The sequence below is a fragment of the Onychostoma macrolepis genome, chromosome 05 (assembly GCF_012432095.1).
Source record: "Onychostoma macrolepis isolate SWU-2019 chromosome 05, ASM1243209v1, whole genome shotgun sequence".
Lineage (NCBI taxonomy): Eukaryota > Metazoa > Chordata > Actinopteri > Cypriniformes > Cyprinidae > Onychostoma > Onychostoma macrolepis.
The window spans coordinates 24,008,896-24,027,290 of NC_081159.1; the positions used below are offsets into that span (position 1 = coordinate 24,008,896).

Sequence of the window (18,395 nt, forward strand, 5' to 3'; positions counted from 1 at the left end):
ATCCAGTCTGTACTGTAGAAACCTCAGAACATCCGACACAGAGCAAGTAGCCGGGTCGATATGAGCATGACTGCACCATTTCACAAACACTCCCCATATCAGAGCATACAAACGCCTCGTAGAGGGTGCCCGCGCCTCCGTGAGCGTGTCGAGCACACGAGAATGCAGGGCGCTCAGCTCCTCTGATATCCCCGAAGCAGCCACACATGAAGGCTCCACAACTCCGGGTTCGGGTGCCACACCGAGCCGCTCACCTGAGATAGCAGGTCCTTCCTGATGGGGATCGGCCAGGGCGGCGCCACCAGCAGCTCTGCCAGGTCCGGGAACCAAGGTTGGTTCGGCCAGTTTGGGGCGACGAGTATCATCGAAGCCCCCTCCTCCCTGATCTTGCATAGCACCAGTGGCAATATCTTGATCGGAGGAAACGCATACAGCCTGGCTGCCGGCCAGTGCGATGTCAGAGCGTCCCCCTTCAGCGGGGAGTGAGACAGGGAGAAGAACAGCGGGCAGTGCGCATTCTCGCTCGTGGCGAAAAGATCCACCTCCGCTCTCCCGTAGCGAGTCCAAATCATCCGAACCGACTCGGGTGCAACCTCCACTCCCTTGGGGAATCCCTTCCTCGAAGCATGTCCGCCCGCGGTTCAGGAGACCGGGGATGTGCGCTGCTCTGATGGATAGAAAGTGTCGGTCCGCCCATAGCAGGAGACTCGCTGCCTGCTTGTACAAAGCCCTGGAGCGAACGCCTCCTTGGTGATTTATGTACGAGACCACGGACATGTTGTCGGTGCGAATCAGTACATGCCGCTGTTCCAGCTGCGGCCGAAAATCCTTTAGAGCTAAGAACACAGCTTCCAGCTCCAAGCGGTTTATGTGCCACCGGCTCAGAGGTTCTGACCACAGCCCCGAAGCCGGCATACCCTCGCACACTGCTCCCCAGCCGCGAGTCGATGCGTCCGTCGTGACCACAACGCGCGACGTCACCAATCCCAGGGGAACCCCCCGGCTGAAGAGATCTGGGTTGCGCCACTGCCTCAGAGCTTCGATGCAGCCGCGGGAGACCGCGATGCTCAGACGGCCCGAAGCCCACGCCGTCCAAGGGACTCGAGATTTCAGCCATAACTGCAGCGGGCGCATGTGTAGTAAGCCCAGATGACATACCGCTGAAGCGGATGCCATGAGTCCCAGCAGCCTCTGAAAATCTTTCAAGAGAACAGAGCTGCCTAGTCTGAAATGGCGCAGGTAAGACAAAATGGCCGCCGAGCGCTCCTGAGAGAGGCGGGCTCGCATCTCCACCGAGTCGAAGCACACTCCCAGATATGTTATAGACTGGCTCGGGGCGAGAAAGCTCTTCTGCATGTTGACACACAGCCCTAGGGACTCCAAGTGACGAAGCAGCACCTCTATATGGCTGGTTAGCGTGTCCCGGCACTGAGCCAGAATCAGCCAATCGTCCAGATAGTTGAGAACGCGCATCCCGCTCGCTCTGAGGGGGGAAAGTGCTGCATCCATGCACTTCGAAAAAGTGCGTGGGGCCAAAGCCAGCCCAAACGGGAGAACAGCGTATTGGTACGCTGTGCCCTCGAAAGCAAACCTCAGAAAACGTCTGTGATGCGGTGCTATCTGAATGTGAAAGTACGCGTCCTTTAAATCCACGGACGCAAACCAGTCCCCGGGGCGAATTTGCGCCAGGATCTGTTTCAGTGTTATCATCCTGAACGGACGCTTGCAAAGCGCCCTGTTGATGGGTCTGAGATCTAGAATCGGGCGGAGCCCCCCGTCTCTTTTGGGTACCACGAAATAGCGGCTGTAAAACCCGCACTCCAGCTCGCTCGGAGGGACTTTCTCTATCGCTCCTTTTTCGAGCAGATTGCATACCTCTTGTCTCAGAACCAGGGCGTTTCGAGGCAATGTTAGAGACCGCACCACGCCGTTGAAACGGGGTGGTCTGCGTCTGAATTGAAGGGTATACCCACGCTTTATCACACCGAGTAGCCAGCGCGAGATCCCGGAATAATTTCCCAGCGTTCAGGAACTGGGATAACGGCTTTAGCAGCAGTCGATGGCTGCGCCGGCGGTGATGCGCGACTATAACCTGTGTGGGCGGCTCTGCACTGCTCTGAGGCGGGCAAGCGGTGCCGCATTGACTGAGTGAGGAGGAAAGAGCTCTTTTTGTGAGAATGTATGCATTTTTATTGAATGAACATCCAACACAAAAACATTTGAACACATGAACTTTTGGCGCTTGGGAGCTGGGCCGCTCGCGCACTCTCCTCCTCTCTTCAGACCATCAGGACGACGGCTTAGCAACCGGCGGCGGGCGAGAGTCACGTCGCGGGCTCCTCCGCTGGCCCTGGCGCTTCCTCCCGGGACCCCACGCCTTCCTCCGGACGTCCGGCTCCTGGCGAGGAGCAGTAGCAGTCACCGCCGCGGTCGCTGGCCTGGGGTTATCCCTTCGTTGGGAAAAGCCAGGTGGCGACGAGGACCTGGATCGCGCCGTCTGCTGCTGGAAAGCGCGCCTTGGCATGACGTGACTCATGGCTTTGGCGCGCTTTTGAGCCTCCGCGAAGCGCTCAATAATGGACTCCACGGCGTCACCAAAGAGGCCTGAGGGAGTCACAGGAGCGTTCAGCAGCACCTTACGATCAGCATCCTTAAGATCAGCCAGGGTTAGCCAGAGGTGCCTCTGAAGAACGACCATAAAACCCATGGCCTTACCCACGGCCTGGGCCGCTCGCTTCGTCGCCATCAGTGCGAAGTCCGTCACCGCACGCAGATCCTTCACAGCCTCCGCAGTGAGAACTCCGCCCTCCGCCGCCTGCAGGAGCTTCGCCTGAAAAACCTGCAGCACCGCCATGGCGTGCAGCGCGGAAGCTGCCTCGCCATCAGAGGCATACGCTTTATTAGCGAGGTGGGCGGTGGTCCTGCATGGCTTCGAGGGAAGGCTTATATCGGAGCCTAGGGTCTTGGCTGCTGCAGGGCAAAGGTGCGCAGCGACAGTCTCTTCGACAGGGGGAGAGCGCACGTACCCGTGGGCCTCCGCCCCATCCACGTGGGAAAAGATGGCCTGTGTGGCAGAGTGGACGCGCGCCGATTGGGGCGCAGACCACGTTTTCACCAGCTGCTCGTGCACGTCTGGAAAGAAGGGACCGGCGCCTCGAGTCAGCTTTCCGTGTGGACCTGAAATACCAGGAGTCGAGCTTACTCCTGGCAGGCTCCTCTGGAGGACTCCAGGTAAGCTCCAACTCTTGGACAGCCCTTGACAGAACCCTCATGAGCTCCTCTTGGAGGTCTGGGGATCCCGAGCTGTCTGTCTGATCGGGCTCCGATCCCGCCCAATCCTCCCTCTCCGAGGCCGAAATGGACATAGTGTCATCCCCCTCCTCCTGGCCAAAGGACACAAACTCCCCAATGTTGGAAGGAGGCGGAAGCAGTCCTCGGGGAAGGATACTGGGGAATGGGGCGACCGTTGGGTTTGGCGGAGCGGCAAGACGACGCTCCCGCCACCAGGAGAGGGGGGGCCCACCAGCGGCACGCTGGCGGCAGTGGGCCTCACCCCGAATAGGCCGCGAATCATATCGCGGCGGGTCCGGAGCACGCGGGCCGGCAGGTCCGCGCAATGTCCGCAGTCGGACTCGACCAGCGCCGCCTCGGCGTGGGCCAGGCCCAGGCAGGCGACGAGTGATCGTGTTGATCCGGCGGTTCAATTGGTCCCGCGCAGATCTTGCAAACTGTAGCCATGATGAATTCAACAGGTGAAGTAGAAGATTCTGACGTAATTGTCGCGGGCACCGCATTTTATACTGCCTCTCGAGCTCGTCAGTATTTGCATACGGTTGCATGCTTCGCGACAATTGGCCAGTCATTTGACTGGCGTGAGCCAATAGGACTTCAGGAAAGGTTGAAGGGAAGGAGTTCCCATAACGGAGAAATTCTCCGTGATGTCTCGTGAAAGCTCGAGAGGGAACCAGTGGCGATATGCACTAAGCATAAGGCCTACATGACCTTTGAACAGAAGAAGAAAGAAGCAGTATGGCGCGCGCTTATTCTTAGCATTAGGTCACGCTCAGGAGCACACAGCGTAAACAAATGCAAATCACCACAGAAAAAGCCAACCGTTTTACATTAATATTTTTTGAAAAACATCTTACATGGGCTTACAATAAAATGGACTAATATGTAAATCTCTTTAAATAAAAATAATCGCTCTGTTGTTTGTCTGAGAGGCTGCAAATATTCATTACTAACCAGTCTCCTTCACTACAGTGATACTGATATATGCTAACTGCTAAAACACTTACGACAATTAACCATTGTACTATAGTAAACGTGTAGCGACCGTGTTTTTGGTGTAAGTATTACCATTCGTATAACCACAATCTTAAATACTATGGTTAGAGTAGCAAAACCATGGCTAATTTTGTAAGGGGAGAATACACTACAGCTAGATCTCAAACAGTGGGTCATTGTTATATCGTCATATTGCCCGGTAAAACTGCTCAGTGTTAAGAGTTAAGCCCTTATAGAGGTAACAGAACTTGAAGCTGCTTTGAAACGATGTGTATTGTGGATGCTATGCAAATAAATACATTGACTTGACCGAACAAGCTGAAGATTCGATGCAAGCGATCAAATAAATTAATAAACGAAACTTAATCCGTACAAAAAGCGGCCGGGTATTAACGAGCTGCCGCAAATAACATTTCCATATATGATTTCCTTCTATTTGTGGTGTGAGGGCTTACAGTTGAATGCAAATCACTGTATCTATAATATATTAAACCTACAGAGATCAATTATACATTTTATTTTACATGTTTACCATACCAAGTTTCAGTTTAATTTTCATCTGAGTTCCGTAGTGAATGTAGACATGTTTAATGTTTATATGATTCATTAGATCGCGTTGGAATGATGAACTGCCATAGCCCTTATCATCAATGTCTGCAGGTAAAACCTCTGCTTTTTCGGCATTATAATGCGGAGAAAGCACGTTTTTCACACCGGCAGTGCAAAGGGATGTGGCAATAGATGATAGTAAGCCTCAACCACTGCAACGCGATCTTAAGTAGAATAATATAAACATTAAATAATATAAAACGTCTACATTCACGACCACTGTCCCAATTCGCCTACTTATACTATACCCTAAAAGTATGTACTCTTTTTGTGAAGAAAAAGTACATACTTTTGAGTATGTAGCAGAATAGTAGGCAAGCTTTGGGACATACTACTTCCTCATAGCTGCGTCTTTAACGGACGCTCTTTTGCTTAGTTACGTGAGTCCTGTAACTGTTTAAACTGCCGTCAATCATCTTGTCACAGTTAACATCATCCACATTGCGTTTAATTTGATTTCCTACCGTGTTGGAGAGAAATAAAGAAGCACATCGCGGGTCTTTCATGTCGAGAACTCTGCTCATGTGTTTGCATAATTATGCATTTCAAAGTTAATGACCAAACGTATCATTATAAAAGTTACCAGTGTTACTGCAGATGAAATATAACGTGGATAACATTAAATAAATATTTTTTTAGACATTGATTATTTATCATTCAAATCCCTTTCTCTACTTGTCCGTCGGTCGCGCATATCTGCCATGTTTGTAGTTTTTTAACACTTTTTATGCGTGTTTGTAGTTCAGATGAATCCTCGTCCACCGCGCAATGTGTTGTGGACAATATTAGCCGTTAACGACCGTTTTCAAACGGAAGGCTGCATCCTCCGGAGGTCGCATTTGTAGGCTGCATACTGATATAATAGATATAATAAATAAATAAATAAACGGTGATTGGAATACCCTAAATATGTCTGAGGCGCAAACCTACAAGGAGCGTTAAAAGTAGTCTTCCGGACAGCTCAAAGCGGCTCTGACCGATGCTGCCTGTGCGTGTATGCGAGAGATGGCGGTAAATGTATCGCAGTCTGGATGCTTACAGTTAACTCCATAGGGAAAGTTTGGGATAATTTGTTCGTACAATGGATGACATCAGTCTTATGTTTGGTTAAACTGAAGCTAGACAAACAGTGTCACTTACATACTTATCATGGTTTGTCGCCAAGATGTCCGGGGAGCTGGTTAGTTGACATTTCACTTGCATTGCTGGGTCAGTCTGTATATCTATGCAAATATTCTTTTCCATATTTATTTGTATAGCGGTTTTCACAATACATATAGTTTCACTGCAGTTTTACAGAACATGCATGTATATTACGCTATATGAATGCTAATAAACTAATCACTACATGCCATTATTACTGATTTTATTCGTTTTAAAGTGTGTGCTTAGTTTGGTTAAGTTTGTTGCTGTGGAAAAGTGCGAGAAAGAATTTGAATGCTCTATCAGCCACCATGTTGTCACAAATAAGATGAATGCAATTCAGTGCTGGCTACCGTGTTTTGCACACACCTTTATTAGTTTTTTAAAAAGATAAAAGTATAGCCTACATGCAGATTAATAAATGCACACACACTAAATACAGTATATATGTGGGTATGTATGTTTTTATGCACATTTACTGTAAACACATACACATACAGTAGTACTGGTCAAAAGTGTGGGCACTATTACTATTTTTAATGTTTTTCCGAATCAGAATGAGCTTTATAGCCAGATATGTTTACACATACGAGGAATTAGTTTTTTTGTGACAGGAGCTTCCACAGTGCAACAGAATGACAGCGACAGAACAAAAACACAGATAATAAAAAGAAGAATTAAACAATAGAACAAGTAAATAAGGAATTACAATATACAAATTGACAATTGCATGTACAGGTATATAACAATAGACAGATATATGTACAGGTATATTATGTGCAAATTGAAATGTAGACTAAGTATGTTTGTTAGATGTATAAGTGTATAAATAGTCTGTGTTCCACAATTATTGTCAGGTGTTCATGAGATGGATTGCCTGAGGGAAGAAACTGTTCCTGTGCTGTCCGTTCTGGTGCTCAGAATTCTGTAGCATCGACCAGACGAGAAAAACAAAACAAAACAGACTTTTTGAAAGAAGTCTCCAATGCTCATCAAGCCTGCATTTAATTGATCAAAAATACAGACAAAAAGAGTCCTATTTTGAAATATTATTACAATTTAAAATAATGGTTTTCTATTTTAATGTGCTTTAAAATATAATTTATTTCTGTGATCAAATCTGAATTTACAGCATAATTACTCCAGTTATCAGTGTCACATGATCCTTCAGAAATCATTCTAATATGCTTATTATCGGTGTTGGAAACAATTGTGCTGCTTAATATTTTTTATAACCTGTGATAATTTTAGGATTCTTTGAAGAATAAAAGAACAGCATTTATTTAAAATATAAATATTTTGTAACAACATGCTACTACTGTTCAAAAGTTTGGGGTCAGTATTTATTTATTTTTTGAAAGAATATTAATACATGTATTCAGCAAGGATTTTAAATTGATTAAAAAAGTGATTGTAAGGACATACTGTTAGGAAAGATTTCTATATTTTGAAAATCCCTGCCAGGATTCAATCAATCAATTCTGTATAAAGCATCACAGGTTCCAGAAAAATATTAAGCAGCACAATTTTTTCCAACACTGACAATAACCAAATATCAAATCTGCAAAATATTTTTCCTCTAGTGTGAGAAGTCACATAGCTGGTTTTAAACTACTGGACTGGTTACTTATTTACATAAAAAAATGGCATAATGCATAGCCTATCACATGAAGGCCGAGTCTGTCTAAAATTACAGTCAATATTCCATTTCAATTTAAAATATAATTAAAAACAATTACTAGCCTGTTGGAGTTTATGCATTCACATTTACATACAAAATTGGGCAGATTACGGTTCTTAGTAGAACTTTATTATTTAGTCTATTATTATAATTACTCTTATTATTATTTATTACATTAATCAGATGATTTAGTTCATAAATAACCCACACGTTAATGCGGTGGCCAAAAATTTAAGAGGGGTGCACAGAGAGTAAGCTTTCACATTGTTAATAATTTACATAATCATATAAGCAAAGCGACTTCAAAAGTGAGGAAACTATTCATCCTAATAATATGACAAGCTTACACAGATACATAGTTTAAACAGGTGTTAGAAGCACACACATATAGTTTGAGCGTTTTATATAAGTATTTACAATGGGAGAATCGTGCGTTATTTGTTGACGAAGCATTATTTAAAAAAAAAAAACTATTTACGTAATGCCGTTTGTCAAAGAAACGATACTGACCATGCTGAAAATAATCATAATCATGACAAATATTAGAGAAAAATAAGCCAATAATATCTATGCCAGCATCTTGCAAATCAAAACAAACATTTACTTCAATTACGGTTAAACTCGCACTAACATTAACAGCCACATGGTGGCGCTTGATAGCGCTTCAAGCCCCGCCCACTAGATCCAGCGAGGGGGAGCTGGAGCTCTAGCTCCTCCCATTTGGCTCTGCAGCGAGCACCCTCTCCTATGATTTGGGACGCAGCATCAGTCTCCGCTGTAGCTCCCGAGACCTAAATTCCCAGAATGCATTGCCGCTGTGACGACACATTCCCAGACTCTATAGATGGTTTTGCAATCGTTTTTATTTTTTTTCCGTTTAATCTTTAATCCTCGAGAATAAGAATTATATTGTTTGTTTGATGCTAATTATGTATTAAGTCATATCAAATATGTATTTTTATTATAGAAATACATTATAGAAAATGCCGATCCATGTGTGAAATGATAATATAAAATGTAATAAATAGGCTGATATAATAAATTAAACATTACCTTGTCATAATAGTGTTTTATAATTTATACAGATAACTGTTATATATGCCAATAACATATAATAACCATATTAGAGCAATATATAGGCTAACCTTATTTATTACTTAGCCTATATTAGCGCTTTATCATTAAAATAGCATACAACTATCTATCCATCTATATATATATTATAGTATGTATCTATATACTTCTATATAAATATATATATATATATATATATATAGTAGGCTATATACATAACTGTATTGTCATAACATATAATATTGTGCGCTATCTGTCACGCCCACTGAAGGCTCGTCAGTAGATCATACATGCTCTGATAGCGCTGAAGTGAACTAACCCTGGAACATAACCTGCTCCGGACCAGGTTATCTTCAGAGAGCAACTTGCTATGGTTACTTACATACCCTGAAAGTAACCTCCAATTTTGGAACCGAAAACTGAGATTATCCGCTCACTTATCCTCAAACATACCCCGGGTATGTCACATAACCTGCTTTCTGGAATACACCCCTGGGGTCTCATTTATAAAACTCTCCGTAGATTTCATCCTAAAAGTGTACGTACGCACAAAAGCTATATTTTGCATATGCACAAAAGTTTTCAGATTTATAAAACCATGCGTACGCCAGAACCTGCGCAAAAATACCTTTATAAATCTCAGTCAGAGGAAGATTGTGCGTACGTGCATCTCCACCCCATCTCCTCCCCGAAATCACCATATGGAGCTTACAACGCCCAGTTTTACTATCCATAACATCATCTGCATATCATTTCCATGCATATTCCCATCTACGTACGTGACACCATGTTTAACACTGTCAAAGGTACAAGAGATTAAGGAAATATGAGATACGGACTATAAATGCCGTTTGTGCCATACATTGATTTTTACTGCTAAAAATCATCAAATATCATTGTTATGTTTTAGAATAAATATATCAAAATATTTATAAAAACAAAACTGTTTAAACTAGTTATCAGAGAAATATTTTAGAATAGAGTTCAATAATATAGCTGCAAGCAGCAATATGGGGCCAAGCCCCGAATGGTCAGCAAAAGCAGTGCAGAACAAAAACAGCATAAAGAGAATGTAGGCACAAAAATCGGAATTACAGATGAGAAACTCAAAATTATCAAAAACACATTTATTTCTAAAACAACAAGAAGAAAGATAAGTACAATGCTAACCCAGATAATAAAGAAATCAAAATAACGCAACATCACACACAATTTCTAAAATTTGGCCCACTCTGGGCTCGAACCTGGCCTCTGGGTCTCAACCTGTCACTCATCACACTAAACAACTGGAAACAGGTGATAATGATCTAAATAAACAAGTTCATTTCTGATTCAAGAGATGTTTGGAACAGATGCAATTATCACATCACTTCTGGCCACAGTACCTCTTGCAGCCAGGGAATGAGGTACACGTTGGACTAGAAACCCCAGGCTGAAAGGTTCGGCTCAGTGGCTTAGCAGAGTGCGCCACTCTGTCAGTGCACATGTGCCAGGCTCCCAAGGAGAGCTTTCTGTGTGTGAATGAGTACACAAAAGCATGACTTACCATGTTAACCATATTAGCATGCTAAGCTAGCTTAATGCTAACATAGCTTACAGTTAACCTGATAGCTGAAGAGCCACATTAGAAAGAATGGCAACTGGTTAGCATGCTAACCAATTAGCATGCTAAGCTAACAAATATAAGTCAAACACAGGCACAGTCAACTTCAGAGAGGTAGGCCTACTTGGGAACGGTAGCGAATATAAAACATTTGTTCAGTCATTTCTGTGCAGCTCATTCCAAATATCATCTCACAAAATTTTGGACAAAATTTGAGGGAGGAGTAGCGAAAAAACGTTTTTTCATTTACTTCAAAATGGCGTAAAGGTATATTGATGGAATATGACAAATTGTATATATTCTCAGAATTGGCATAATCCATGGAATGAAAGGATGGACAATGTTTTCAAAAGTAATAAGTGTTTTTGCAAAAATTGTCATATCTCTGGAACACTAGGTGGCATTGTGTTTAAACTTCTCAGGTATCTCCAGGACATGCTGTTGATGACGCCTACCAATTTTTGTGCCGAAAAGTCAAATGGTTCAAAATATATTGCAATTCATGACATTTTTATAAATGTTGGACCACAGATTCAGAATAACCCAAGGAATCCACAGACACCAAGATCATGATTTTCTGACTAACTGTTCAGAAGCAGTTTGATGTTAAAGGGATAGTTCACCCAAAAATTAAAATTGTGTCATCATTTACTCACCCTCAAGTAGTTACAAACCTGTATGAATGTCTTTGTTCTGCTGAACACAAAGGAAGATATTCTGAAGAATGTGGGAAACAGAGCAGTTCTGGGGCAACATTGACTTCCATAGTATTTTTTTTTCCTACTATGGAAGTCAATGGTGCCCTAAAACAGCCTGGTTACAAACTTTCTTCAAAATATCTTCCTTTGTGTTCAGCAGAACAAAGAAATTCATACAGGTTTGTAACTACTTGAGGGTGAGTAAATGATGACAGAATTTTCATTTTTGGGTGAACTATCCCTTTAAGTTCAAACTCCACCAGGTGCCACTTTTAACGCTTTGAGGGAAATTATTATTATTAGGGGCCAAGCCCAGAATGGGCTTTTGTTAGGGGCCAAGCCCAGAATGGGCTGTAGCCCCTATTGAAATCGTATGTTTTATTATTATTATTATTATTATTATTATTTTCGTCCAATGGGAGTCTATGGCAGCCCTATGAAGGGAACATAGGAAAATTATGAAAATTGGCACAGTTGTAGAGATGGACATGAATAGTGATCTGACCAACTTTGGGGTCTCTAGGACCAACTCTATAGCGCCACCACCAGTTCAAAAATTCAACATTGAAATGGTAATAACTCCTGAACCCCTTGTTCTAGAAACATGAAACTTACTACATCTGATTACTCTCTTTGTGCTGATCACATTCAATAGCTTACATTAAGACTCCACCCATTACAGAAGCGGCCATTTTGAAAAGTACAGTATTCTTTCTTTTCGCTACTACTCTTTCAAAATTGATCCAATTCTTCTGAAAATTTGCTCAGATGATCTTTGGACTGAGCTGAACAGAAATGATTGAACAGAATTTTTTATGAACTAGTGAAAAAAAAAGTTATGATATTGTGAACGTAACAAGGTTGACCCAAAATTGGTTCAGAGGCTGTATCTCGGCCAAACTTTGATCAATTGAAACGAAACTTGAAACACTTCATCAACACCATGATATGAGGTTCCATGCCAAAGTTGGGAACAGCGCCACCTATGGGTCGTGAGTTACCAAAAATTCACATTTTTGCTTATATCGTCCTATTAGTTTGTTTTGTTGGTCGTGAATAGTCATCTGACCAACTTTGGGGTCTTTAGAACCGACTCTATAGCGCCACCACCAGTTCAAAAATTCAACATTGAAATGGTAATAACTGCTGAACCCCTTGTTCTACTGAAATAAAGCTTAGTACAGCTGATTGCGCTCTTCACGCTGATCACATTCAATAGCTTACATTAAGACTCCACCCATTACAGTAGCGGCCATTTTGAAAAGTACAGTATTCTTTCTTTTCGCTACTACTCTTTCAAAATTGATCCAATTCTTCTGAAAATTTGCTCAGATGATCTTTGGACTGAGCTGAACAGAAATGATTGAACAGAATTTTTTAAGAACTAATGAAAAAAAAAGTTATGATATTGTGAACGTAACAAGGTTGACCCAAAATTGGTTCAGAATTAGTGGAAAAAAAAGTTATGATATTGTGAACGTAATGAGGTTGACCCAAAATTGGTCCAGAGGCTGTATCTTGGCCAAACTTTGATCAATTGAAACGAAACTTGAAACACTTCATCAACACCATGATCTGAGGGACCATGCCAAAGTTGGGAACAGCGCCACCTATGGGTCGCGAGTTACCAAAAATTCACATATTTTGCTTATATCGTCCTATTAGTTTGTTGTTATGGTCGTGAATAGTCTTCTGGCCAACTTTGGGGTCTTTAGAACCGACTCTATAGCGCCACCACCAGTTCAAAAATTCAACATTGAAATGGTAATAACCTCTGAACCCCTTGTTCTACTGAAATGATGAAACTAAGTACACCCGATTAAGTTCTTCGTGCTGAACACATTCAATAGCTTACATTAAGACTCCACCCATTACAGTAGCGGCCATTTTGAAAAGTACAGTATTCTGTATTTTCGCTACTCCTCCTTCAAAATTGATCCAATTCTTCCCAAAATTGGCTCCGTTGATCTTTGGACTGAGCCGCACAGAAATGACTGAACAGATTTCTTTTATTCATCTTTGTTCAAAAGTTATGATGTTGTGAACTTGAAGTCAACCCATAATTAATTCAGAGGCTGTATCTCGGCCAAACTTTGATCAATCGAAATGAATCTTTATATGATCCATTAACACCATGATCTGAGGGTCCATGCCAAAGTTGGGAACAGCGCCACCTATGGGTTGTGAGTTACCATTCATAACGTTCTATTAGTTTGTAGTGATGGTCGTGAATAGTCATCTGACCAACTTTGGGGTCTCTAGAACCAACTCTATAGCGCCACCACCAGTTCAAAAATTCAACATTGAAATGGTAATAACTTCTGAACCTCTTGTTCTACTGAAATAAAACTTAGTACAGCTGATTACACTCTTCACGCTGATCACATTCAATAGCTTACATTAAGACTCCACCCATTACCATACCGGCCATTTTGAAAGGAATAGTATTCTGTCTTTTCTCTACTCCTCCTTCAAAATGAATCCAATTCTTCCCAAAATTGGCTCAGATGATCTTTGGACTGAGCTGAACAGAAATGATTGAACAGAATTTTTTAAGAACTAATGAAAAAAAAAGTTATGATATTGTGAACGTAACAAGGTTGACCCAAAATTGGTTCAGAATTAGTGGAAAAAAAAGTTATGATATTGTGAACGTAATGAGGTTGACCCAAAATTGGTCCAGAGGCTGTATCTCGGCCAAACTTTGATCAATTGAAACGAAACTTGAAACACTTCATCAACACCATGATATGAGGGTCCATGCCAAAGTTGGGAACAGCGCCACCTATGGGTCGTGAGTTACCAAAAATTCAAATTTTTGCTTATTTTGTCCTATTAGTTTGTTTTGTTGGTCATGAATAGTCATCTGACCAACTTTGGTGTCTCTAGAACCGACTCTATAGCGCCACCACCAGTTCAAAAATTCAACATTGAAATGGTAATAACTTCTGAACCCCTTGTTCTACTGAAATAATACTTAGTACAGCTGATTACGCTCTTCTTGCTGATCACATTCAATAGCTTACATTAAGACTCCACCCATTACAGTAGCGGCCATTTTGAAAGGTATAGTATTCTGTCTTTTCGCTACTCCTCCTTCAAAATCTGTCCAATTCATTTCAAATTTGGCTCAGACCATCTTTGGACCAAGACGCATAGAAATGACTGAAGATAATTTTTTGACGTACTGGTGAAAAAAAAAGTTATGATGCTGTGAAGTTAACGAGGTCGACCTAAAATTGTTTCAGAGGCTGTATCTCGGCCAAACTTTGATCAATCTACACAAAACGTGGTAGGCTTCATCAACACCATGAACTGAGGATATATGCCAAAGTTTGGAACAGCGCCACCTATTGGTCAAGAGATACCAAAAATGCACAATTTTGTTAATATCTTTTGAAAGCATTGTTCAAATTTAGTTATTTTTATGATCTTTTGTTCCCTGTGATATACCAATTCTGACGGTGTCTCATTTGTCATTTTCCATGAATGTGCCTGTCAGCCATATTGAAGTAAATGTAAAACTGTTTTTTCGCTACTTCTCCTTCAAATTTTGACCAATTTTGTCCAAAATGTAATCAAATGATCTGCAGACCGAGCCGCACAGGAATGACTGAACAGATTTTTGATATTCACTACCATTCCCGAGAAACACCTCTCGGAAGATGACAGTGCCTGTGCTTGTTGTATTATGCTAGTAATCTTAACATTCTAATAAGTTACAGGCTAAACAATTACAATACTGTTTAATGTGACTCTTCAGCTATAGAGTTAACCATGAGCTGGGTTACAATTAACAAGGCGAGGCAAGGCTAGGCGAGGCGAGGCGAGGCAAGACTAAGAAAACTAACAGGCTCTGTAGGGCAGCGATAATGCATACAATACTCGGCCATGACGGAAGGAAAGTCCAGGGCTGAAATAGAGTGTGTGATTAGTGAGAGCTGTATGTGCAATCAGTGCAATTGTAATATGTGACGGTTGTGTGATCTGTGCGATGGATGATGGTGAGTGAGTGACCTCTGGTGGCGAGCGAATGGAAGTACAGACCAGAATCGTGACAGTTACGCTGGTTAAAATGCTAAAGAACTTTTTAGTCTGCTCATTCTCACACCTTAACCTCTCAACAGCAGGCTGTTAAACATGTGTCAACCAAGTGGTGCACTCTGCTAAGCCACTGTCCCCGAATCTTTGAGGTCGTGGGTTTGAATCCAGGGTGGCACACACCCAGACCGCAAAAAGTACTGTGTCCAGAAGCGGTGTGAACGCTGCTTTTGTTTTCCGGACGTCGGATCTTCCGTGCGCGTTCGTCTTGAATTATAAACGTGCGTTTGTTCGTTCTCGTCTGAACTTCTGTTCGTTTTTGAACTTCTGTACTTCCGAACCTATCTGCTTTTTCAACGTACGTTCCGTTTCTGCCGTTTTTCTTCTTCCCGCTCTGCGCCGCGCTACGGCCCGTTCGCGGGCTTGGCCCCGGTAATCGCTGCTTGCAGCTATATTTATTTATTTATTTTTTGTATAGTTTGTACAAGGCTTTTTAATTAAAGTACGTTTCATTTTATTGTATAAAAACAGAAAGATAATTCATTTAGATACTATTTATACAATATTTGCTTTGTACATAAAGAAATTAATAATTCATCAACTCATTCATCACGCGAGAGGTTTTGTACCGGCAAATGACTTATTCTCACCGGTTATTCCCGACGGTTTAGAAGACAATTACTCCTCGTCGCACCTGTCGTTTCAAAGAATAGTACAACGGCGAACGCAACAAGTATAAAAGCCTAGTCCGTTTGGGAAGGTGCGCGCCCAGTCAGCGGAGGCTCGCAAAGTGAAGCCAGGCGAAAGTATAAATCCCGCTTCACTTGTACCATTGGTTCCAAAATGAGCCATTTTTGGAGCTTGATTAAATAAATGCTTTGTTTATAATGAGGAGGATGTTTTAATCTATGAAACTTGCAGGATGTTTAATGGTACAAATACCTCTTATTTACCAAAAAATCAAGGCAAATTTGATTTCTCATGTCATGACCCCTTTAAGAAATCTAGCGTGTTGCCAGTCCCAAAATGAATGTCCCATATATATATATATTTATTTATTTATTCCTGCAGGGATTTCACTCTGACTAAAAAAATATCAAAATCACTAAGCACATTATATAGCCTCTATATTTTTGTCCAATCATTACATCAGTTGCATCAATGCAATAATAATTCACCACATTTATTTCTGTTGCATCAGTTATGCAAATGGAGGAGACAGACTTAGTAGTATGTTGCAACAGACGCACAATACATTTTAATCCATGACTTCACTGCTGGTGGAGCCCCATCTCCTTCTTTTCACAGATGTGCGTTATGCCACTGCTACCATCTAAAGACATTAATAAATGTATTAAATGAATATGATAATAAAAGAACATAACTTTTTAAGTTTATTTTGTGGACAGGTAAGCACAATGACATATGGTCAGTTTTACATTATCATTTACAACCTGTTATTCTGTTTCTTCACAGACTTGTTTATCTGGGCTTTACATCCCACTGGGGCAAGTGAGTGTAACTAAACACATCCATCAAAACACACAGTGTGAATGTCAATCAAAAGAACATTCAGTTGAATTATTGACGGTTTACTGAGATGTATTTAATCCATGACATGTAATGCAAAGTAATGTTTAATTTTATGAGAGCAGTAACAGGACTACTGAAAAATATACAGCAATCCCTTATTATCGAGTATTCTGATTATAGAGTTACACCCAACACCAAGTATGGAGCGATTCTGCATTATAACCTTCAGGTATTTTTCAGCTATAAAGAGCAAAGAAGGTGCTTCATGTAGGCTAAGTAAAATTAAATATAGATAAAAATAAACACAAATATGGGCTACACAAAATCTTTAGTAGTAGTCAGCTATAAAGAAAAAAACACCTTTTAAAATGTTAGGAGTACAAGGGAGCCCTCAGCTTGCCTCAACACACCTGCCTGGAAGTTTCTAGCATGACTAACAAGACCTTGATTAGATGGTTCAGTTGTGTATAATTATGGGGTTGGTGTCCTGCAGCGTTTAGCTCCAACTTCACTCTTAAAAAAAAAGGTGCCAGGAAGAACCAAAAAGGGGGTTTCGCAGCGATGCCATAGAAGAACATTTTTTGGTTCCCTGAAGAACCTTTTATTAAATGGTTCCTTGAAAAACCTTTTTTTTCTTAGTGCCATAAAGAACCTTTTTTGGCACTGCAAAGAACCCTTTTCTAAGGTTCTTAAAAGAACCCCTTGCAGTTCTTCATGGCACTTTATTAGGTTCTTTGTGGAACCATTCATGAAAAGGTTCTTCATGGCCCCAATATAGTTAGCAAACATACAAAGAAATCCAGGAATAGGAATAAATGCATGTTTATTATACTTTTATTCCTTGTGCCACATAAAGTCATATGAATAGGCAACCAAAATGAATAAAGTAGACAAATTGCCCAAAATCAAACTGAAAACAGCATTAAATAAACACACAAACCAGAAAACAGCAGAAATAAATACAATAAAAACAGTACAATATAAAACAGTACAGATACTTGTAAGATAAACAGCAGCAGCAACAACAAATAAATATGCAACTTAAGATGGCTTAATTAATTTTAACTACAGGGAATTAAAAACTTCCTTCACAGAGAAACGCATTTCTTTCAAAAAGAAAGCCTTAAACTGATACATCTTAGACTCGAGAATTGTAACGATGAATTGCATACCATCTGCAAACAAATACTGTTTCAACATCCAAAAGTGATGGAAAGACTATGAATTTTCATAAACAATTAAAATTATCTAGTTTAATATAAACGTGCGAGTGTATGTGTTGTGTGTATACGTATGTGAGTGTGTGTGGTGTGTAGGGGTGTAACGATACGCGACTCGCGGTTGAACGATTCACAGGCATTTTCCAAATGGAAGTGATCATTCCTGTCCCCTTGTAGTGGGGAGCGATGTAATTTCCTCGTCTTCAGCTGGGATGTTCCTGTGACAACACAGCACGATCTGTATAGGCATAAAAAAATTGCCTATTTGATATTTAAAAAGGTTTCATACATATTAGTTTTTATATATTAGCTTATGCCATGGTCTCTCTGAATACTCGATTCTGATTGGCTGGCAGGTGTTGATTAAATTCGTTGAACTGCACAGGTAGTTCCAGGTCAGTTTAATCACGTTCCATATTAATGCGCTTCCTATAAACATTGGTAACCATAGTAACATACAGTTACAGTTGAATAGTAATACAGACTAAAATAACCACCATTTTTAT

General features: G+C 41.4%; 1 protein-coding gene across 1 annotated transcript in view; it reads left to right on the plus strand.

Moving 5' to 3' along the window:
* LOC131541257 (globoside alpha-1,3-N-acetylgalactosaminyltransferase 1-like) overlaps positions 1-18,395 on the plus strand; it is a 34,324-nt gene that overhangs the window by 3,892 nt on the left and 12,037 nt on the right. Inside the window, exon 2 of the mRNA XM_058776905.1 lies at positions 16,613-16,648. Coding sequence (XP_058632888.1) covers positions 16,613-16,648 — 36 coding nt within the window. The remainder of the gene's footprint in view (positions 1-16,612; positions 16,649-18,395) is intronic.